This window comes from Acomys russatus, chromosome 10 (genome assembly GCF_903995435.1).
Source record: "Acomys russatus chromosome 10, mAcoRus1.1, whole genome shotgun sequence".
Classification (NCBI taxonomy): Eukaryota; Metazoa; Chordata; class Mammalia; order Rodentia; family Muridae; genus Acomys; species Acomys russatus.
The window spans coordinates 11,864,332-11,888,679 of record NC_067146.1 but is presented as its reverse complement, the minus strand read 5'-3'; the positions used below and the strand labels follow the sequence as shown (position 1 = coordinate 11,888,679).

Genomic DNA, 24,348 nt, shown 5'->3' with positions numbered 1-24,348 from the left:
TGAAAAGAGTGTCCACTTATTCTACTGATTCCAGACTCACAGAATAGCAAAACCTTAGGAAAGTCTTATTCTTTAGTTTTATTACAGCTGGGCTTGAGTCTGGGCATGGTTGTGCATACCTTTAATCCCAGCACTTGGGAGGCAGAGGCAGGAGGATCTCAGAGCGTGAGACCAACCCAGCCAGACCCTGCTTAAAAAAGAAAAAAGGAAAAAAAATATCATTAACCCTTATCTGTCATCCAGACTCCAAGGAAAACTTAATTTATTCAGACTAACACATCCTTTCTATACAGTTCACCACCCAAACTTCTCTTTTCTTAATGGAATCCTAAGAATTAGGCCTTAGACCCACAAAGGAGGCCATATACTCTCCTCTTTTTGATCTGCTCTGCTGAATTCTGTGGATGGGCTTCTCACGTGTGTGGTTTTGGAGTTGGCTTGACAGCTGCTTGATAGTCTTCGTTTTCAAGAAGGTTTTTATTATTCCAGAGGTAACTTCATCCCAGGCTTACAGTCTAACGTCTCCTATCAGTCTGGATCCCAGCCAGCAACGTAGGATCTTTCCATTTACCCAAAACACACCATTTAGATGCCAAGTGATGAGCAATGTGGCAGCCTGGCTAAGACAGTCCCAGCCTGTGGAGCAAGTTCCTGTCTTGCAAATGGAGAGGCTGGGCCTCCATCACTTGACAGGAATGGAGGAGGCCTTAGCTGGGGCCTGCCCTGTCAGAGCTGGGAGGCTGTTGGAGAGTCATATTAGCATTTTTGAGGACGTGAGTCTGCCTCGGGCTCCTTATAAATACTGCTTGACTCAGCCAGTGTGCGACTGGCGCCCTTGAGACATGAAGTGGTTACTGTTCTTTGGGGCTCTTATTGGGCCGGGCATCTGCAGCAGAGACAAATTCTTCGGGTGAGTTCCTTTTCAACTGTATTATCACTATTTAGTTATTTCAGCAACCCGGGAGCCAAATTGGATGATGATACTTTAGGCAGTAGGGCTTAGGGGGAGGGGCTAGCTTCTGCCTCTCCTCTGTCCCAGTGTCATCCTGGACCAGCCACTGCTCTTCGAGACCTTTGATTCCATCCGGTGAAATCAAAGACAGTGGTCTTCACAGGACCTTCCCAGCTCCTCCTTTCTCAGGCCAGTTCCAGGCATTTCCTACACCATTAATTAGGAAGAATGGTCAGAAAGACTTTGTCAGTTTCTGCCAGACTTGCTGTTGACAGATACTTGCCCTCAGTGGGTGAGTCCTGAGTGTAGCTGGTGCTTTCTCTTAGGCTTTTGGAAGAAGAAAGGTCCAATAGATCTTGCCTAGCTACAACTGGGCAGCTGTGCCCCGGGACTCCACGTGAGTGTGTGTGCACATGCTCTGTATGGAGCACTGTGAGGTTGCTGAACGCCTGGAAGTTGGAGAGGTGGGGGAGGTGGAAGATGCTTTGCTACCATGGTAGAAGACGCATCGCTGCAAAACATTTTGCCTTTTGCAAAGAGCTTTCGTTTGCATTTGTCTTGTGGATCACATAACAGCCCTGCCAGGCAAGGGTGTTATTTTTCTCGATTTAAACATGAAAAAAACCAAAAAAAACCAAAAACCAAAAAAAAAAAAAAAAAGCAAACCCCCCCCCCCAAAAAAACCCCAAAAAACCCAGCCTTAAAAAGGTTAAGGAAGCTGCCTAAAGCTACTTAGCTGGGAAGCAGGGCAGCAGGAATGCAGACTGCCAAGCTTAAATCTTTCTCCTGTAACACAAGTCAGTGAGCCCTCCATCTCACTGGTCTACCTGTGTATGCGAGGCTGTGCTCTGGTCTATTGTCTAGTTGAAGGGACTCCATGATTGTTTTATACTGAAGCAATTACTTACATGAGATTGAGTAATTTTTATGGGGATGACGGTTCATACTTGTCTCTGCTGCCAAATAACTCAGAGAGGTTAGGCATAGCAGGTGGCCAGGGAGGAAGATTTTTCCGCAGGCAGCTCAGCAGTAGGTGTGTCATAACTACACTTGCTGCTGTGTGTGCTGACACATGGAGCTGTCAGGCTCCTACTGCAGCTATTCGAGTGGCTGAAAAAAATCTCTATTTTTTTCAGGATACAGACCTTTTCTGTGATACAGTGGGCACCTTCTCTGGGACAGTGGGGCTGGGTCCCAGGGAATTCACTCCAGGAGTTGTGTATACAAACGGCTGTGTGACAGAGCCGATTACAAACGGTTTTAATCAATAGTGCCATGTCATCTCCAGGTCTGTTCTTACTGCACAGTAGGCATCTCAGGAAAGGTGGAAGCCGCTTTGCTGGGGTCTGTCCACAAACCCTGGTCACTCAGTTCAATGAATCTAGAGGGCACAGGGGAGCTGGCCTCTGGCAGCTGGATGCTTGAGAAGCCAGACTGTAGACTGGCTAATGGACACAAGGATGGTGGCTTCTCCTCACCGCTTTGTCTTCTGCTCCTTGCAACTTGGTTCACCTAGCTCCCCAGTCTCTTTTTCTGCTGGTTATCATCTGTCCTAGTCTTTAGATATCTTAAGGAGGAGACAGTGGCCAGGATACAGGGAGGTGCTGGGCAGGAGGAGAACAGGAAGTAGCTGCAGAACTGGTTGTAGTGTCAGAGGTAGCTGGCAAACATCCCAGGGTTTCTTAAAGGCTATCTCTTAGTACTATCAGTCATAGCTGCTAAGCCTGGACAGCAAGGCAGGTGAGAGAGGCACAGAGAACTGGCCACTTAGCTGTCTTCCTGGTACTAGGGGAGGGCTAGAAGCTTAGTCGTCAAAGCAATTGTTGACTGTCCTGAGTATGGGGCAGGTGTGAGGGTGAGTCAGCAGACCTTACCAGCCACGAGGCAAAAGGCATCTTGGTGTACTGGGAATTGAAGAGAGCCAGAAGGGCTGTTAAAATAACCATACAGAACAGGAGGGGCAGAAAAGCACCTGCAAATCCCAATGTTTTCTCTCACCCAGGCCAATTTCCTATTTCCAGAAAGAGCTCAAGGTCAAGGTCTTTGAGTGGAATTCCAGCTAAGGCAGATAAGGGTATGCTCAGCCATCCGCACTGTCAAGAGCTGGGGAAGATAGAGATTTTCTAGATAGAGATAAGGTCAATGAAAGCCAGAAGATTGCCCTTTGTATGCCGCCTACTTTGCTTTTAGGCACCACTATGCTAATGTTCAAAAGGATAATTAACCCTTATCAAAAGGATTAGTAAACCCTACTCTACCATCACTGCCAATTTTTTTTTATTTTTTATTTTTGGTTTTTTGAGAGAAACCTGTGTATCCTTGGCTGTCCAGGACTTGCTCTGTAGACCAGGTTGGCCTTGAACTCAGAGATCCGCCTGCCTCTGCCTCTGGGATCAAAGGTGTAGGTGACCACGCCCAGCTGCCGCTGCCAATTTTTAGAACTATTGTATCTAGCTTTGGTTAGGGAAGGTCTCATGGGTGACACAGGCTCATCTTGGAGATGAGGTGGGAGACTGCTAGGCACTTAAGGACTGGGGTCGCAGTGGAGGGAACACCATGTGGAAGGCACACAAAAGCAATAGCATGGAAGGAGAGTGAGGTTGCAGGGGAGCGTGAACCAAGAAGGCATGCAGGAGTGAAGAAGAGGTGGGGAAGGTGCTTCAATCTGCCTTACCCCGCCCCCTGCACATTCCATTCTGCCTTGCCCCGCCCCCTGCACACTCCATTCTGCCTTGTTCCCCCCTCCACCCCCCACTGGCTCACTACAGATGTTTGTGTCTTTGACTGATGAGAACTTGTTAGAATGGACTGTGAACTTTATCCGTTCCATGGCCAGTAAAGTCACCATGTTCCACTGTTGTAGACTGGTCTAAGGAGCATGCAAGTTCTGTTGTGATGTCACCATATTGGAAAAAGGAACAGCGCACTCTATAGCATGGGGGGAGTGTGTCATCTTCTCTTTATACTCCAGAGCTCTTCAGCTGCCTTCCTTTCCTTCCTGTCCCTTCTCCATCCCCACTCCCTCTCCGTGCCTACTCTAGCCAGTGTTGTTTTGCCAAGGCCTAATTTTTTTTCCACCCAAGATGTCAATCCTTTCAGCATGCTCATTGAAAAAGAATTTGTTATAATATTTTTAGTTATGTGTGTGTGTGTGTGTGCATGTGAATACAGATGCCCAAGGAGGCCAGAGGCATTGGCTTCCCCTGGAACTGGAGTTACGGGCAGTTGTGAGCTGCCTAATGTGGGGGCTCAGAACCTGACTTGGGTCCTTTGCTTGGGCAGTTCATGCTCCTAACTGCCAAACTGTCTCTCTGGACTAAACATGCTCAACTTAAAGACATTCTCTCTTCTGGAGCGTTAGGGACAGGTGGTTATAGAGTGTGCATTTGTCAAACTGGCCTCTGTCTTCAGTTAGAAGGGTCTACCCTCCACCGAGCCCTCTTTAAGGCTCTGTCTGTGACAGGGAAATTGATGGTTCGACACTCCGTCTTCCCAGGCTTGTAATCCAACTCCTTGCATACCCAACGGGTTATATATTAGTCGACTTTCTGTTGCCATAACAAAATACTTGAAATTGGGTGTGTTATTTTTTTCTGTTGCTGTGATAAAATACTCTGACAAAAGCAAGTTAAGGGAGAAAGGGCTTGTTTTGGCTCACAGTTTGAGGATGTCGTCTATTCTCATATGAAGTCGTGGTGGAAGAGACTTGAGGCAGCTGGTCACATTGCGACCATAGAAAGGAGGGACAGTACTCATACCTGGTGTCCTTCTTAGGTCTCAGGCCTAGGGAGTGAGGCCACCCTCCCTTAGATTGACTCTTCCCGGCTAATCTGCACAGTTCCTCATAGATGTGCCCAGAGGCTTGTCTCCTAGGTAATTTTAATTCTTGTCTGGTTAACAATCACCAGAGAAAAGATTTATTTCACTCATAGCTTTGGAAGATGACATTCCAAGCTTGGGTGGCCCTGTCTATTTTGCCTTTGGTGAAGGCTCAGGTGTTTGGCACTGTGGAGAGAGCATATGTGAGAAGGGGAGATCATGTGGCAAAGACAGGATGCCAGAGAGACTCAGGTGCCATACACAGTCTTTTAAACCAGCTTTCATAGGAACTGACTCTACAAAGCCAGCTTCCAAGGGCCCACTACTCCCCGGCCCCCAGCCTGCTGCCTCTGAATGCTGCCTTTCAGCTGGAGGTCAGACTTCCAGGACCTGAACCCTCGGGGCATGTTCAAGCCATATCTAAATCATAGCAGGTTCATCGGAGACTTGCCAAACCAGGCTCCTCTAGGGTCCTCCGCAGTCTTCACAGGATCCTGTTAGCTGCCTACTTCAAGGACCCTAGTGGGGAGAGGTAGCCTGAAAGGATGTGCCTTGGGTATTAGCATCTTATCCAGTCCGGCCACCTGTGTTGAGAACAGCTCTGCAGTGGGCATTGTCTTTTGTGGCCTGGCCTAGGTCTTCCCAGAACTTTTCAGAACCAAGTGAAGTTCTGAAAGTCCATCCAGACAGAACTGGTTTTCTGGTGAGAGAGGAGCCTCCACGTGAGCCTCACATTTAGCTCCCTGTGACAGAGCCATTTACTCTGTCAACAGGTCCTTCAGCCCACATCCCTCCCTGGCAGCTCCTCTGGCATTCACTCATGTCAAAGGGATGACGCATGTGACAGAGTCGAGTGCGGATTCATTTGGGCCGTCACCTAGCAACGCCTAATGGCTCTGCTGGATCTCTGAGCGAGCTGAGAGCTCAAAGAAGGCTTTTCAGGCCTGGCCTTCTCCCACCCACACAGGACTTGGGGGCCTCTTCCCCTGCCAATGCTGCAGAAGCCGAATGATGCATGAGAAATAAACGGCAAAGTGGGGGCGGGGGTCTGCCACTGGCAGGCCTCTCTTCTGGACACTCTCAGGTCCTGGTGGGCAGCCATGAGGCTCACGTTGAGCCTCGTACCGTAGTCCACGTTCAGTTCCATTGTAAAGTGCATGTATGGGGGCCAGGAGGAATAGCCCCTCCCAGGATAGGGGGTCTGTTTCTAAGAGTTCCCAGCTCTTCCCAGCACGAAGTTCCGCCAGGGTTTCAGCCTTGCCTTTGACAGTGAAGAAGGGTTTCTTTACGTCTTGAGTTAGCCTGGAACCTAACTCAGGGGCATTCCTTTCTGTGAGAATATATATGTTTTTCATTATAAAGTAATATGACCACATTACAGAAAACAGATACAAGAGGGGAAAAAAAAAAGTAAAGCCATCCATAATCCCATGGCCCAAACGAGCACTGGCAGCATTTACTTTATTTCCGTTGTCTGTTTTGCTTGCAGCCCATCTGGTTTTTCCATACTTGTAATCATGGCATACATACAATTCTGTGTCCTGCTCTTTCACTTAATATTCCCCTTAAAGTTATACACAAGCACTTTTTCATCTTTGCCACAAAGTCTTGTTTTTAATGGCTATACATTATAACCAAAGACTAGACCATTTCCTTTCATTCAAGCCAGCTCTGTCTGGATGGTGGGTTCGGTGTCTACTTGCCAGCTAAAGGCTCACTATTATCTTCCTCTCCCTGCGCCCCCCTCCCTTTCTCCAGGGACCAAGTCTTTAGGATTAATGTCAGAAATGGAGACGAGATCAGAAAACTGACTCAGCTAGTGAATTCGGACCAGTTTAAGGTACGTGGCTCTTTGTCCTCTGTAATGTTCTGAGTTTGGGGGGTGGGAGGGGCGGGGGCGGGGAGAACAGGCCCATGCCCTTGTTTTTTACCCCTGTGAGTTTTCTGTTCACAATGGAGTATTAGTCAGCACGCGCTTCACAGGAATGCGAGGGAGTGCAGCGGGGAGGCCTCAGAAACTCGGGGCCTGCTGCTCTAGTAGATGCGAGGCCTGCCTTGAGGCCTCCCTACTTCCAGTAGCCCTCGCTGTTTCTTGGACTTGTTGGGTCCTGTTTACTGGGCAGGTTTGACCAGACGCGTCTGTGACATGGGCAATATTTGTCCATTGGGCAGGACTCAGGGATCACCTTGGCTTTCAACAGTGCTTCTGAAGAACGTGAGCTCGTGCCCTGTTTTGCCCGAGGTGCCGGCTAACCTCCTCGTGTTTCTGTTCTCCTCAGCTCAACGTCTGGAAGTCTCCCTCCACTGTCGAGCGGCCTGTGGACATTTTAGTCCCCTCTGTCAGTCTGCTGCCAGTCAAGTCCTTCCTGAAGTCCCAGGGCCTAGACTACTCAGTGACAATCGAAGACCTACAGGTGGGTAGGCCAGGGACTCTCGCGGGTCTTGCCTAAGACTAAGCCGCTAATCAGACTGGACCTGGGAGATTTAAAAATGTCTGCTGTCATCCTTTTCACCTCCTAGTTGAAGGAATTGAGACAGACGGAAGCAGAGTGCAACAACCTGTTTCAGGAAGAGTGTGTTGTAGAGATGGGCGGCTGCACAGAGCTACATCGAAGTCTTGATTGCTAACCACTAGTCTGTGTCCTTGGGCAAGGGTTTGTTCCCATGAGGCCCCATTTCATCATTGCTAAATGTTTTTATTAACTATATATAATATAATATAATACATCTAACAGTAGTTGGCGCCTAAGAGATGGTTCAGTAGGTAGCCACCCCTGACCATTTTTTTTGTATTGGAAATTAGAAGGCAAAGAGTGTCTGAGTCAGGTCCTGGGAACCAATCAGAAGAGATATCATTTGAGAAAGGGGGAATGTCACCAACATCCCCCAGCAGAGGGAACATTTCTGTCCAGCCCCACAACCTGTACCGAACAGCAGGACAGTGTCCCTGGCTCCCTCTCTCCCTCACCGAGGTGGGTTGTGGACTAACTGGTGATTTGGCCTGGGATTTTCCTGATGGTGTGAGCAGCTGTGAGCTTATTAATCACCCTCACATGTCACAGACATCTGCCAGGAACCTTCAAAGTATGAGTACTTATAAGAATTTCTTTGTTTCTCAACGATTTCCCAAGCTGCGTGTTTCAGAGGCATTGCATACCAGATGCAAGCCGATGTCTAGAGATTTCATGCTATAGAAAAACCGAATGGCGCGTATGTTGCTTCCATGAAACAAGTAGATTTTGAATGGAATAATGTAAATCAGATATTAAAAAGTAAAATTTTATAGGAATATGAGAAAAAATCTGAACCTCCTCTCTTTTTTAAGTGAAAAGCAGGATGTTTTTATTATTATTATTATTATTATTATTATTATTATTATTATTATTATTATTATTAATTGTGCCACACTGGCTGTGATAATCAACACACACGATTATAGATAGCTCTTCTCCTGGGTATGAACTTTGCACTAGTTTTATGAAAAGTCTCGATAGAACCAAGAATGTTGAAGAACAGAGGCCTGAAGCAGAAAGCAACGCAGATAATTCTGTTGTCCCGTCCCTCAGAATGAATGGGAAGCCCTTGTAGTTATTAGCATTAGAGTGTCATGTGGTTAGGACTACAGACGTTTTAGACGTAGGCAGGAGAAACTTACCTCCTTTTGAATTGTAATCTTTAGCTTGTATAACTTAAGCAATCTAGCCCCTTTTAGACCTTGGACATTTGTGCCGCCATCTTGGCCAGCCCATCTACATCTCTAGGGGATCCCTTCACCAAGTTGCTGTGTCTTTTTTTTAATTTTATTTTTATTTTTTATTTTTTTAGGCCCTTTTAGATAATGAAGACGAAGAAATGCAACACAACGAAGGACGAGAGCGGAGCGGCAACTTCAACTATGGGTCTTACCATTCGCTGGAAGCTGTGAGTGTTTCAAAGCAGGGTTAAGGCCATCATTTTCTCCCTTCCTGAATTTTGAAGCCACTTCGGCACGGTCTCACTTCTCAGAGGGGCTGAAGCGTGTGCACTTTAACTCCTACCCCAGTAGTGAGTTGCTCAGCTCCCACCAGCAGCCAAGTGCCTGTGAGACACAGCTGTGGTCTCCCCTGCCGAAGCCCCTCTCAAACAGCCTTCTAAAGGAAGCCGGGATAGAACAGTAGCATTTCCAGTCCTTGTAGTCCAGCCTTCCCTCCCCCCCCCCCCCAGCCCCCCACCCCATTGGAATCCTGAGCACAGAATAAGACGCCATTTACTCCAGGCAAGCAGACAAGTGGTTATTTAAAAGGTTAACCAAATATTTCCACTCATTTATCATGCCTCCTTATAATGTATATTTGTTCCACAACGCAATTTTGGTGCTGTGTGTAGTTAGAAATCACTTTATATAGATGACTTTCAAAGTAAGCCAAACTTTCAAAGGAAAAACTTGGAGCTGAATAATTTCATATGATCCTGGAACTTGAGAAGGCAAAAGGGACCACAGAACGGACTGGCATCATTCATGATCCAGAGCTCTTATAACCCTAATGTGTCTTTTGTTGGTTTGCAGACTCTACTAGCTTGGAACCTCCCCTCTCCAATCTAACTGGCCATTCTCTCTCCTTTACCTGGACACATGCTTCTCTTTATGTGCGAACACCGTGTTCCTGGCAAACTTTTCCAGGATATGAGACGTATACTTCAAGTTGTTTTTCTTCTAGATGAGGAATTATTCAAAGGCTGGCCAACTATTTTCCTTCTTTCCCATGATTGTCAGTAGCTTTGTTTATTGTGTACAACTTCCAACCACACTGTCCCTTAATCCCTCCTGTGGCCAATGACATACATCTGCAAAACAGCTGGGTAAAGTTAGGAGTTCAGTTCAGTCTCGGGCCATGGAGGAAAGCAGAGCCCAGGGCCCACACTGGGACCAAACCCATAACATTAGCCTCATTAATGTGGGGCCCTCCCGAGCTGAGCTAACCAGTTACAAATGTCACCCAGGGACTAAGAGAGGCCATCTACTTAGCTCACCAGCTGTCTGTCTCACTTTCTCATCTGACTTGGAGAGTGACCTCCAGCTAACTCTTGCTCCCAGAGCCTGCTGCTGTGCCATCTCTCTCCGGGCCAGCTCATTTGGCGTTCTTCCTAAAACCAGCTTTGACTAGCTCATCTCCTGTGACCACTCAGGCTCTTCTAAGTCTCCAATGGGAATTCTGCATTTGTTTCTGCCAGGGCTCCTGGTCTCGGGCTCTTAGTGAGGTGATGGTTGGAGTGTGAATTTGTACCCCACATCTGGGTACAGGTTAGAGGTTTTAACCAACTTTCCCATTTGTGTGTTTGTTTGTTTGCTTATTCATTTATTTGTATGTAGGTAGATATGTGCCATGGTGCCAATATGGAAGTTCAAGGACAATCAATTCTTTTCCTTCCACCCTATGGGTGCCAGGAATCAAACTCAGAACTCACGCCGTCAGGCTTGGTAGCAAGTGCTTTTGTCTGCCGAGGCATCTCCATGGCCCCAGCCTGCTGTTTTTAACCTTCCTTCCTTCCTTCCTTCTTTCCAGTCTCCCTCTCCCTCCTTCTCTCTCTCTCTCTCTCTCTCTCTCTCTCTCTCTCTCTCTCTCTCTCTCTCTCTCTCTCTCTCTCTCTCTCTCCAGGGTCTCACTATATAGCTATATAGCTCTGGCTATTGTGAAACTTGCTCTGTAGACCAGGCTGGCCTTGAACTCACCTGCCTCTGTCTCCTGAGTCCTGGGCGTAAAGGTGGGTTCTGCCACCCCCAACTTGTCTTAACTTTTTGTAGGTGACTCTATTCTCATGGCCCACGGCATCTACACTTCTTTCCTTCTGTCTCTAGGGCCCATGAGTTGGAGGAGTTTCCAGGAGGTCCCCTCCTCTTTGTTTTGAGACAAAGCCTTATGGAGCACCTCAGCATGGCCTCCAGTTCCCCTAGTAGCTGAGGATGGCCTGAAATTCATAATTCTTCTACCTCTATCTTCTGAGTGCTGGGGTTACAGACATGTCCTACCACCCCTGGCTGATGGGGTCTTAGGGATCGAACCTGGTGGCTTATGTGTGCTCAACATGCCTTCTGTTAACTGAGTTACACACCCAATCCTGAAGCCCTTTGTGTGTTAAATGAGCATCCCCCGCCTCTGTCATGCCCCGCCTTATTGACTGAGCATCTTCTTGAGACAGGGGCTCTCACTGAACCAGGGCTCAGCGGCTAACTAGACCAGCTGGCTCATGAGCTGCAGGGATCCTCCTGTCTCTGCTCTCCCATCACTAGAGTTACAGGTGCACACCACCATGCCCAGCCTTTTATGTGGTTGCTGAGGATCTGGACTCAGGTCTTCTTGCATGGCAAGCATTTTATTTACTGAACCATCTTCTTAGCATTCTGTTTGCATTTATTAATGTAGCTGTTCCGGCGGTTCCCTGTAATAAGCATTGCATGACTGTGTCCAACCTCCAGGCTGGGGTTTCAGAAGAAACTTAACATTGACAAGATAAAGTTCACAGATAATAGAACAGAATTTTAAAATATCATTGGGTTGGGTACGGCAGACATGGCTTTTATCCTAGCTTTTGGAAGAGTGAGGCAGGAAGACTCCAAGTTCAAGACTTGTGTGCACACTACATGGGAAATCTTATCTTAAAAAAAAAAAAAAAAAAAAAAAGTGTCCTTGGCTCACTTTCCCATGCTTCAGATTTACCACGAGATGGACAGCATTGCCACAGATTTTCCTGACCTGGCAAGCAGAGTGAAGATCGGAGAGACATTTGAAAAACGGCCCATGTACATTCTGAAGGTGAGGCCCAAGGCCCTGCTGAGGATCCTGACTGGACATAACTTTCTGGATCTGAATTTCCGGGACTCAGCCCTTGTTCTGCTAACAGAGGCAGCCCCTTAGACCCCTGGGTTCTGAGGATAGTAGCTTCGATTCATCTTTGCTTAATCAGATATTTTGTTCGGATGGAATACCCTGCTGTTTTCTAATGTAAGGCTGCTAGAAAGAGTATATCCCATTCTATGTTTTGACTGAAAGGATCATAGGAGAGGCCGTTAGGATTCCTCAAGACTCTCAGAGGCTCCCAGTTTGCCTTCACTCCCACCAAGCAGTTCAGGACAAGATATGCCAGGCCTCTTCTTGGAAAAGAATCTGAGACGCTTACGTTAAGGTAGATGTAATTTTAAGCCCAACAGCCTGAGAGTCCTTGGTCACACGAAGCCCAGCTTCCAGATATTTCTAACAGATTCAGCTCTGCATTGACAAAGGAGGTAGAGAGCTACACCAATGACATAAATGACATAGATAATCCAGCTGGACACACAGAAAGGAATTTGGGCATAAAAACCACGGGACGATCGGTGGTGCTAAGAATTCACCAAACCCTTAGCTTTGTGGGAGCCAGGTTTATAGCAAGTAAGTGGCAGCGGTGGAGGTGCACCACTGAGCTGGTTCCTTTAGAATGAATACATTTAGATTATTCACCTATCTGATAGAGACCCTGGCTTCACTAGCACCATGCTCTGACCCATGGAGCCCCAACACTATGGCGAAGGCAGGAAACAGAATTCATTACTGCCATTTACAAAGGGCTCCAGTGAAGCCCTCTCCTTCATAATTTAAAAGCAAACTCATTGATTCCGCAAGCATAGCAGTCTGGTTCATGCACCTTAGTGTCTCTCTCCGTTGGGAAACCATTTGAGATCTTTCAAGAGACACACTATTATTCCTAATCACAGTAGCATGCTGACCCACAATACCAATTGTTTCTCCTTTCCATTTACTCCCAAAGCTAGAGAGGTTTGGGCTGCCCAGAGCTCCAGCCAACCAATCAAGCTTCCTGGTCACGGATAAGCTTGCTAAATAGATGGTGCCCTCAGGAACATTTGGTCTCCAAATTATCTTAAATGAATTAAATGAATAGGAGCAGGCTGGGGAGACGAGAGGTGAGGAGAGATGTGCGCTGGAAGGTCATTTTCTGGCCTCTTGTCCCTTCTGCAGTTCAGCACGGGAGGAGGCAAGAAGCGGCCGGCCATTTGGCTGAATGCAGGCATCCATTCCCGTGAGTGGATCTCTCAGGCCACTGCCATCTGGACGGCGAGGAAGGTCATGTCGCTTGGAATTAGTCAAGGGTGTCCTGGTGGGCCTGGAGTGGGGGGTGGGGGCCCAGCATCTCATGTGCCTGGGCCAAGGGGATGAGATACGAGGTGCCTGGCACAGACCTGGTAGTCTGAGACCTTTTCAGACAGGAGAAGTAGATAGTCAAAGGCTATCCCACTGTGGTTAAGTGACAGTGTTAGTGAGCAAAGTTAAAGCTCTTCAGACGTGGACCAGAGAGACTGATTCTCTGTGGGCCCTGCAGAAGGGGACTGAGCCTCAGAGCCCAGGTCTGATATATTTTGCCTTCATCCCTTTCTAAGCCCTGCAGGCCTTCTGGGTTCTGAGATTGCCTCCAAGATCCTTCAAGAAACCCTTTTTTTGAGCCAGTTCTGGGAGGGCAGGGTGGTGTACTTGGAAAGAAAGAGTGAACAAAGCCCCCGCGCCTCACTCATCTCCTTGCAGTTGATACTGTCACGCCGTCCTGACCCCAGGCTTTGAGGGCACTCAGGGTGCTTTTCAGAGAGGCTTCAGAGGGTGGGGAGCATCCTAGGGGGGGTGCTGGGTATCTCAGGAGAACACCTGGTTATACCTACAAACCTAGCCTGCCATGACGTAGCTGACAAGCATGTTGTCTCTGCTTAGATTGTGACTGATTATCGAAAGGATCGAGCTGTCACTTCTATCTTGGAGAAAGTGGATATTTTCTTGCTGCCCGTGGCCAACCCTGATGGATATGTGTACACACAAACCCATGTGAGTAATTAATTCTAAAAGGCCAGGGTCTGGCCTGAACTCCCTGTGTGGATTCCGTATCTCTCGCTAGTGTCCTAGGAGACCATTTCCACCAGTGCGGATGTTGGACGCTCCCTTGGGATTTTTCCTTTCCAGTCGTGCCCTGAGCTGAGAATCACCGGGGAACATATTACTATTATGTTTAGAGAGAATAGTCTAAGGAACTCTCTCTGTTGTGGGTCTGGAACAATTTTCAACATTTTACCTATCTTCTATTCATCTTTTTCTCTCCTACATAGTTTATTTTCTTGACGTATTTTGAAGCAAAGCCAGATATCATGTTATTTCATCTACAACGACTTTAGTGTGCCTCTCTAGCTGATGATGATAATAATAATAACAACAATAAAAAACCCAAACCCACTACACCACTGTCACCTTTGAAAAATTAATGGGAGTTCTTTAATATCCTCTAACACCCCCCCCCCTTATTTTAAAACCGTCTGTTAGGAGTCCATTTGTCGAAGTCCGCATCCAATAAGGCCTGCGCGCTGCACCTGTGGCTGTGTCTCTGCGGTCTTTATTCAGTCAGCAGCACCCCAAACACATCCTTTCAAAATGCCATTCATTTGTTGGAGAAACTAAGTAATTTCCTGTGTAATGTCTCACAGTCTGCGTCCGGCTGATGGCTTCTTTGTTGTACGATTTAATTTGCTCCCTTATTCCCTGGTTGAGAGTGTGATTGAATTCAGGTGACTGTCGTGGGCTACAATAGGCACCATGTGTGTCTGTGGCATGGGTGAGCTTTGGCGGCCATTGCTTTGACTTCTGTATAAGCCAACAATTATTCAAGGCATTCAGATGGGACCAGTTTGGTTCTTTTTTCCCCCCAGTTCCTCCTTTTTATTAACTCACACACAACCACTTGTCTTCCAGTTTGTGGAAGCAGTTAGGTCAGACAACTTGCCACAGTAATGTCTGTCAAAGTGCTAGCCACGAAAACTCCAGCACCACAGTCACCAGAGGGACCCTCTCAACGACGTGGGCTAATTTTGCCATTTCCATCCACCTTAGGGTGTTTCAGCACAGCCAATGTCACCTTCTTCCTCTTCTGTTCGCTCTTCTTGGGGTGGAGTAAGGCTTCTGCTTCCTTTTCTCAGCTCCGCCATGAAGTCGCAACACAAGGTGAAGGATGGACGCCTTCTGAATGCTGTAGTCAGACAAAGCGCAGCCATCTTCCTGCTGCTTACCAGCGAAGATGAGCCTCTGCCGGTCAGGAGGAATTCCCTCCTTATCCTGCATCTTGGCCTTTACATTTTCTACAGTGTCCGAGGGGTCAGCCTTGAGTGTGGTGGTCTTCACCATAAGGGTCATCATGAAATCTGCATCTTGGCAGCGGCTCCACTGCAGACGGCAGCTCGGAAAGGACAGTTTGGTTCCCATATGGACGCTTTGGGGGGGTCACTTTCCTTTTTTTTCTTTTTCTTTTTTGGACAGCGTCTTACTCGGTGCTGTAGTATGCAGAGCAGCTTGGCCTCAAACTCAGGAAGATCTGCTTGCCTCTGCCTCTCAAATGTGTGGCTAAAGGGGTGTGCCATGATGCCTAGCTCAGAATCCCCCTTTTCAAAGCCTTTTCCCCACACCATCTCCTCTGTGAGTGGGTGACAGCAGACTTCCCAGGCAGTCATGGCCACGTGTAGCTCAGTCCAACTGTTGTTGTCTTAGCCCTCAGAAAAACCCTATATTGTGACACACTCTTGGGTGGTTGATGGCTTTTTCAGAACCGATTATGGAGGAAGACGAGGTCCCGGAACCCAGGAAGTCGCTGCATTGGTGCTGATCCAAACAGAAACTGGAATGCAAGTTTCGCAGGTAGGCAAGGAGATGGTTTCAAATCCCACCAGCATTGGATGAACCAGAAGTGATGGACAGGGAACCAGTTTCCATTCTGGTTGTGTTTTTCCATTCACTCCAAGACTCAGGGACATGCCCCAGGCTATCTGTGTCTATGTTTCTGTTTTGCTTTTAAGTCTTATTGCTGTAACTTTGGAAGGGAGTGATTCAGTCATCCCTGTCCTGAGAAGACAGTGGGCCAGGCGGTCTCTGCATTGTGATAATGATTATGTTAATTTAAAATATTTATTTACTGTGGTGAGGCCTTATGCCTTCTAGGCAAGTACTCCATTACTGAGCTGTCCTCTCAGCTCCAAAATGAAAAAAACAAAAAACAAAAACAAAAAACCACTCACATCTTAGATGCATTTACTCAAGGCCCTTCCTTAGCCCTGGCCATTCCAGGTTTGCTTGGTCCAGGTGTAGCTGGGCAGAAGGCTTCCTGGTGGCAAGTTAAAAGATCAGTTAACACTGTTACCCAAATAGGTTAGTGCCTATAGCAATTTTTTTTCTGAGACAGAGTTTTTCTGTTTAGCCTTGGCTGTTCTGGGCTCAAATTATAGGACAGGCTGGCCCCAAACTCACAGAGATCTACCTGTCTCTGCCTCCCAGAGTGCAGGGATTACAGGTATGTGTCACCCATCTCGTATAGCAAAACTTAAATTCCAGCAGCTACCCCTCTGTTAGTACAAAGCAGCAGCTAGCAGTCATGGAAGAGGAATGGAAATTAGGTGACCTGGGTTCTGAGTTCCACTGTTTAAAAACCAAAGTACCAACTATTGTTTCTTGTTCTTCTTGGATTTTTGTTCTTGAAACTCAGATAATCTTAGGATTCCATGGCTGATAAAAATCACCAAATAAGCTTACCTTCCAGTTTTAAATCTAGTAGTAGTTCTTTCCTGTTTCATGTGTACACACTTCCAGATCAAGACTAATGTGGGCTGTGTAGTGTGTGAAACTCTGTCTTGAGAACCAAACCAAAACAAAACAAAATATATGTACACTTATTTTACTTTTTTCTGTGCTGGGAATCAAATCCAAGGCCTATGCATGCCCGGCAAGCCCTCCACCATTGAGCTATACCCCAAACCCCGATATTTTGTTTTGAGTGAACTTATTTTAATTATACAGAACGATCATAAAAATTACAGGGAAAATAATGATTATAGGATGGTAACCAATCAGTCACTCAGTCAATCCCCCTCCATATCCGTGCACATACACACATGCACATACATACACACATGCACAAACTCATACACCAAAGCACACTTTGCTGTGAAAAATGCAGAAAGCAATCCATCTAAATACTTGTTAAATTAAAAAAAAAAACACAACAATAGATTATTTTGGCAGCAGTTGGCTATTAAGACCTGAACCAAGAGACTAAGTTGACACCAGAATAAATGGAGTAATTTTCGTTATTTATTGGTATTCATATTAATTATCAAGAACACTTATTAATTACAGCTTGTTCTTGAGTGTGACATTAATTATTTATGACAACTGCTATTAGCACAATATGAGGTCAACTCTACCCACTTAAAAAAGTCCCAACACTTTTCCTTATTTGTAGCAAACCCCATCACCCCCAAATTCCCTTCCTGTCTCCTCCTCAGAATCTGCATCTGCAACGAATAGATTCTTGGGGAAATCTGATAAACACCTGTCTACCATTCTGGTCAATCTTGGGGTGGAGGTCACTTCCTTCTGTCCTCTTGCCCTGTGGGTTGTTTATTACTCATCAGTTCCCATCCACAGGAGAGGGGTCCAGCAATAACCCTTGCTCTGAAGTATACCATGGCTCCCACCCCAATTCTGAAGTGGAGGTGAAATCAGTGGTGGATTTTATTCAAGAGCATGGCAATTTCAAATGCTTCATCGACCTGCACAGCTACTCACAGCTCCTGATGTATCCTTACGGGTACGCGGTCAAAAAGGCCAAAGATGCTGAGGAGCTGGTAAGTGAGGGAGGCCTTCTGCCTGGTCTCAGCCTGCTTGACTTTGCCTCATGACTTGCTAAAGACTGGGGTTGGCATCGTGATGGGAAAGGGGTCAGGAACCTTCTCTCTGGTTAAGGGAGAAGTGAGGGAGCGTATAGGTTATAGCTTGGGGGTTCAGTGTTCCCTGGAATAGGAAAGGCTCCTACAGATAGATGGACTAGTAGGAGCAGGGCTGGCATAGTCAGGACAGCTCTAGGCCTAGGCCTCCATGCTGGTCTGCTGGGATGCCACCCCATTCCCAGGCTATCACCAGCCCACGAGTCTGTGGGTAGAAGATGCTCTGCTCAGACTCATGGCGAGATGTAGAGCAGATTTTGGTTCTCCGTTTTAGGCTTTTCTCTTGAACATACTTGGCCTTCCGTCATGTTTCTGAGCATGACATCTTCCTCCCATTGGACATCTCCGCTGATCTATCCTAATGAGATTCTTAAAGGGTTGGCACGCAGCTCTCTGGGCTTTAGGCAAGCTTGCGGGAAGCTCTTGCAGTGAGGGTCTGTGACTGCAGCGTGCTTACTGCTCTCTGTACACCTCCATTCTCTCATCTGCACCCTTCCCAGGATGATGTGGCGAGGAGTGCAGCCGAAGCCCTGGCTTCCTACTCGGGCACTAAGTATCAAGTTGGACCAACTTGCACCACCGTCTGTGAGTACTCCTGCGTGGTAGTTATTTAGAAAGTGCCTTGGGAGGAAACTTGAGATGGGGTGGGAGGAGAGATGCAAGTTGTATTTTCTATGTTATTGTCCGATTGTCTTAGTAGTTAGTAGCAGACCAAAATTTACGTTGAGACTTTGTGACAAATGGCTGCTGTGGACAGTCGTCTCCATCAGTGTCACCACTACTCTCATGCACTTATCATGTGCCCTTGATGAGTTAGGACCTGTCAGCTGGTAGACTACATTCCTCATTTGTATTACAGATCCTGACATAGTTTATCAGAAAGTTATCAAAGCCTGTCCTCCATTTGTGTGTGTGTGTGTTTCTGTCTGCATGTGTGCACATATGTATATGTGCATATGGAGACCAGAGGTCAATGGTGGGTGTCTAATCCCTATTGTTTTCCATATTATTTTTTGATACTGGGTCTCCCATTGATTGGCTAGACTGGCTCACCAGCACGTACCAGGAACGTGCTTGTCTCTATTTCATCAACACCATTCTGCCGTGTCTGCAGGGTTACAGACCCACATCTGCAGGGTTATAGACCCATGTCTGCAGGGTTACAGACCCATGTCTGCAGGGTTACAGACCCATGCTGCCATGTCTGCAGGGTTACAGACCCATGTCTGCAGGGTTACAGACCCATGTCTGCAGGGTTACAGACCCATGCTGCCATGTCTGCAGGGTTACAGACTCATGTCTGCAGGGTTACAGACCCATATCTGCAGGATTACAGACTCATGTCTGCAGGGTTACAGACTCATGTCTGCAGGGTTACAGACCCATGTCTGCAGGGTTACAGACCCATGTCTGCAGGGTTACAGACCCATGTCTGCAGGGTTACAGACCCATGCTGCCATGTCTGCAGGGTTACAGACCCATGTCTGCAGGGTTACAGACCCATGCTGCTGGCTACTTTAACCTGTGTGAGTGCTAGTGATCCAGATAAAGGTCCTCATGCTTGAATTGTTTCCCCAGGTCCCAATGCATTTTTCAAAGGAAACTCTCCAGCTTTGTGTTAGGAGATAGATGGTAGATATAATGTGTGTTGGAAGTGAACAAGTCATAAGGAGTCTTCTAACTATGATTAATATGTAGAAAAAAAAATCTATCTAGTCCCCAAATCTAAACCTGGCATCGAAACTTGTCACCCACAGCCTCATTTGGAGGACATATTTGTTTTGGTTTCATCTGAGCATTTTACTGGATTTCTGTAGACATCTTGCCAATTATCTTGTTTTGGAAATCTGTCTTCAAGTGATGGGAAGTGTAACGCTGCCCAGCTCTGGCTAAGTGGGACATCAACATGGGAGGTACAATGCTGCTGTGTTGTGAGGGAGTGGTCCCTCTGATGCGCCTTCTCTATAGCAACCACTGCCTTGGTACCCTTGCCTCACACCCCTGCACTCTGCTCTCTCTGTGTAGCTACAGAGCAACATAAAGCAGTTAGCAGGATGCTGGTGCTTGTCTTGGTAATTGCAGCAACAATCCATTAATTATTCATAGCTCATTGCTATTAGTGTTGTTAAATGGAAACTCTTTGGGGGAGGGGGGGACACATCTGGAGACTTTCTCCACCCTCTGCTTAACCAGCCAGGAGAGAGCCACGGCCTGAGAGAGCTAATGGAGGCTTGCTGGGAGCCCCTTGAGGAGGGCTTCCTAAAGATCTCTGTGGGTCACCAGGGCCCCTGCTTTGGGGTCAAACATCAGTTTAAATCATGGACTTGCACTCCCACATCAAACACATTCTTTTCCCCAGGATGAGCTGTGTGGAGTTGGGATACTCACCAGATGCCTCTCTCAGGGGGGAGGCTCAGACGCCCTCTCAGGGGGAGGCTCAGACGCCCTCTCAGGGGGAGGCTCAGACGCTCTCTCAGGGGGGAGGCTCAGATACCCTCTCAGGGGGAGGCTCAGACGCTCTCTCAGGGGGAGGCTCAGGCGTCCTCTCAGGGGGGAGGCTCAGGCGCCCTCCTAGGGGGGAGGCTCAGACGCCCTCTCAGTGGGGAAGCTCAGATGCCTTTCTCAGGAGGGAGGCTCAGGCGTCCCTGTTATCTTTCAGGAACATTCTATATCCTTCATAGGTCTTCTCTGCCTCCATTATTTCCTAAAAGTCGGATTTTGGATATTAAAAGTCTGTCTAACCCAGAGCTCTGGCAAGTTCTATAGCTAGAGTTGACATCTGTCCCTTTTCTTAGAGTCATCATTTTAGATGAAAGTAATTCACATTTTCTTGCCTTATTAAACAGAGCATAGGAAGGAGACTTCAGTGTCCCCCTGACCCCCACCACCCCAATTGAGTGGCTTTCTGAGATTGTTATATTCTGGGGAAGGAATGTGTCTTTTTGGACTGTAAGCTCCTTCCCCTAACTAGCCCCACCCCATTTTGCTGCTTTAAGTCTGTGTCTGTTTTGTTTTGTGTTTTCCTTAATTAATGCTTTTAAAAGTTAGTATAGACAATCATAATCTTCCTGGTAGTGTTCTCATGCATATACGTCATGTGCATGTGTGTCCGCTACCTGCCTCTACCTCCTCTCACTGGACTGTGCCTGCTCTGTACAGCCTTACATCTCCTTCCTCCTGTCAGACTGTCATGGCCGCTTGTGCTGCCTTGGAGCCATCTGCCTCCTGCAAGTCCTCACTTTTCTCTTTACTGCTTCTGATGTACTCAGGGCTTCTGACGCAGTAAGTTCTTGGGCTCATCCGAATGGGATAAATCATGGATTTTAAGGATGTTTGTGACAATACCATTTATCACCACAGAAGTCTGCTAAGTGTCTAAAATTCCCATTAGGAGAGGGCTAGACAAAAACACCATCAGCGCATTCGTACAGGGAAGCATTAAGCTGCCCTTAAATGAGTAAGGTGGGTCAATATGTGCTAATAGGAAATGATCTAAAAGTGTTAATTGAAAAAATAGCATGTGTAGAATGGTGTTGATAGTATATATGTGTGCGTGTGCATGTATGTGTGTGTGTGTGCATGTATGTGTGCGTGTGCATGTATGTGTGCGTGTGCATGTATGTGTGCGTGTGCATGTGTGTGCGTGTGCATGTGTGTGTACATGTGTGTGTGCATGCATGTGCGTGTGCATGTATGTGCGTACATGTATGTGCGTACATGTATGTGCGTACATGTATGTGTGTACATGTATGTGCGTACATGTATGTGTGCACATGTGTGTACATGTATGTGTGTGCATGTATGTGTGTACATGTATGGGTGCGTGTGCATGTATGTGTGTGTACATGTATGTGTGCGTGTGCATGTATGTGTGTGTACATGTATGTGTGCGTGTGCATGTATGTGTGCGTGTACATGTATGTGTGTGTACATGTATGTATGCATTTTAAAAGATCTAGGGAGATAGCTTGGTTAGTAAAAGGCTTGCTGTGCAAACATAAGCACTCAAGTTTGATCTTTCAAACCCATATAAATAAGCCAGGCATAGTAATGTGCACATTTAAACTAGCACTAAAGAGATGGAGGCAGCTTTGCCCAGCTGCTGAGTTCCAGGCTAGTGGAGATCTTGTCTTAAACATAGGTAGACAGGACTGAGAACAGCACCTGAGGTCTCCTATGCATATGTACATGCATGCATCCCTACATGCATATATACACATGTGCACCCACACATGCTTTTGCATACATACGAGCAAGAGGATGAGCAAGGAATTACATAAAATAAAGTTTATGATTCATCAACTTTGAATATCAAGCAGTACACTTTCTGCCTCTTTCTAAGATCTGAAGGGTGTTACAGAGCACTTGAGTTTATCATATAAACAACCACTGAAAATGCTAGGTATTGTTTGGGTTTTTTTCCTGGAGCATTTTCTCAGGGTAGAAAGACTGTGGGGATCACATGGAATTCTGAGAGCATAGCAGAGCCCATTCTATTCCCTTGGGAACGTGCAATCTCCGTGGAAGCTGTATCTCCAGAGGAGTCTCACACAGACACACACACACACACACACACACACACACACACACACACACACACACGTCCATGAGAAACAGTTCTTAGGAATGAGGGAAAGGAAGGGCCTGGGTTTACACTTATCAGATGTGCTAATCCACCAGATGGACTGCAAGCAGACTGGATGGATCACTTAAAAGGATGTGGGCTTAAATCCCAGCTCTGCCCTTTTGTTTGCATTTCCTTCATGGCTGTGCCTAGTCTGAGCTGGGCTTTTCCCATCTGTAAACTAAGGGCAGTAATGGCCACCACTGGAATGTAAAGATTATGATATCGTGAGTGTAAGGTGATAAGGTGGCTAGCGCATGGCAGATGCTGAAGAAAAGAATAGCTGCTGTTGTCATCATTTTATTAGTAATGTTTGTAGCAAAGTTCCTGCTTTAGTAGTTTGACTGGGGGAAAAAAATCCAGAAAAAACCTCATATCTCTTTCAAGTCTTCTGGCAAAGGGAATGAGCTCCTGGAAAAGGAATGTGCTTCCTTTTCCTCTGTGCATCGCTTATCTCTTGCTGGGTGAAAAGAGAAAACAAAACTAAGCTAAGACCTCTCAGCTTAACATGATAAACATTTATTTTCTTACCCTGTTTATGCAGGTCAGGAATTTCAGACCATCTTATGAGGATGGCTCTGAGGCGGGGTCTTACAGAAGGTTGCAGTCAAGCCAACTTCAGGGCTAGGCGATCTGCTGGTAGGGTGGCCTGGCCCAGTGCTTGGTGAATTAGTGCAGATTCCTGACAGGAGGGTGCATTTCTTCACCAAGCCTCTCCATTGGGCTTTCTGGGTGTCCTTACATCAGAGGCATCTGGTTTTCCCCAGACCAAGTGACCCCAAAGACAAGTAAGGCAGGGCCACACTGGCTTTCATGATAACTTCTTTCTTTGGGATCCTGTTAACTCTGGGTACGAGGCCAGCCTTATTCTCCCTAAAGGAGGATGACACAAGGCACCATTTCTAGGGGACAGGGCTCGCTGGTGCTAGAGAGGAATGCATGCCTCATCCTGTCCCTAATAAGATAGGTTTGCGTTTATTTTTTTCTTTTAAACTTATTTATTTATTATGTATATAGTGCTCTGCCTGCATATATAATCACAGGCCAGAAGAGAGCATCAGATTTCACTGTAGATGGTTTGGAGCCACCATGTGGTTGCTGGGAATTGAACTCAGGACCTCTGGAAGAGCAGCCAGTGCTCTAAACCACTGAGCCATCTCTCCAGCCCAGGTTTGCGTTTCTTGAAGGATTGTAGTGACACAATGGGAATGAGGGTTCCACTTTGGGGGGGGCATATGTATATATGCATTATGTCTGTGTTTATGCACGTTCATATACGTACATGCATGTGGAGGGATTTACTGTCTTTTTCTATCGCTTTCCACCTTATTGAAGCTGGGGCTCTGAACTCCCGAGTGTGTTGATTCAGCCAGCCTAGCTAGCCAGCTTGCTCCAAAGATACCCTGTTTCTGCCTCCTGAATGTTGCACTTACAAGTGGGCCACCATGGCTAACCAACATCATGTGGATTCTAGGGACCTGAACTCTCCCACAATTTACCCACAGAGCCCTCTCTGCAGCCTTGGGAATGAGGGTTTAAAATCTTAGACTTGTATGGTGCAGGGTGACCTAAGACCTATGGATGGAGCCCTTTCGTCTTTAGACCATATGTGTCTTAGGATCCGATGACTTTCAGAAAGAACTCTGGATTCTAAGGATGCCAATCCAAGCAGAGAGCCAGCTTTTCCCTCCAAAACCTAAGGCAGTCTTGAGTTGAAGTAGGCTTCAGTGGTGTTTTCTTCTGATTGACAGATCCAGCTAGTGGGAGCAGCATCGACTGGGCATACGACCATGGCATCAAGTATTCATTCACATTTGAGCTGAGAGACACCGGGCACTACGGCTTCCTCCTGCCAGCCAGCCAGATCATCCCCACTGCGGAGGAGACCTGGCTAGGGCTGAAGACCATCCTGGAGCACGTGCGGGACAACCTCTACTAGCCAGAGAGCCCTCTTGTCCTCCCCCTCCCCCTGAGCCACCACCGAGGCCACTCTTAAAGAAGATCATTCCTCATGCATGGGTCAGAGCCCTTCTGGGTTGGTAGAGAACCCAGCTGCCTCACCTTCAGCATTGCTCCCTAGAGATGCCACATCCCGGTGGCGGCCTGTGAGGAGCTCCTTTATCAGCATAGTGTTTGATCCTGCCGTTCTGCTGAGATTTTGGTCGCCTCTCTACCCAT

The 24,348-nt window shown here is 47.0% G+C and overlaps 1 protein-coding gene across 1 annotated transcript; it reads left to right on the top strand.

The window, feature by feature from the left end:
• The first annotated feature begins 664 nt into the window (after positions 1–664).
• On the top strand, positions 665–24,121 carry Cpa4 (carboxypeptidase A4). The gene is made up of 11 exons (XM_051151780.1): positions 665–910; positions 6,530–6,611; positions 7,051–7,185; positions 8,597–8,692; positions 11,461–11,562; positions 12,763–12,867; positions 13,504–13,614; positions 15,375–15,465; positions 17,248–17,447; positions 18,047–18,131; positions 23,922–24,121. The coding sequence occupies exons 1-11, from the start codon at positions 843–845 to the stop codon at positions 24,107–24,109; spliced, it is 1,263 nt and encodes a 420-aa protein (XP_051007737.1). The 5' UTR covers positions 665–842; the 3' UTR covers positions 24,110–24,121.
• The last annotated feature ends 227 nt before the right edge of the window (positions 24,122–24,348 follow it).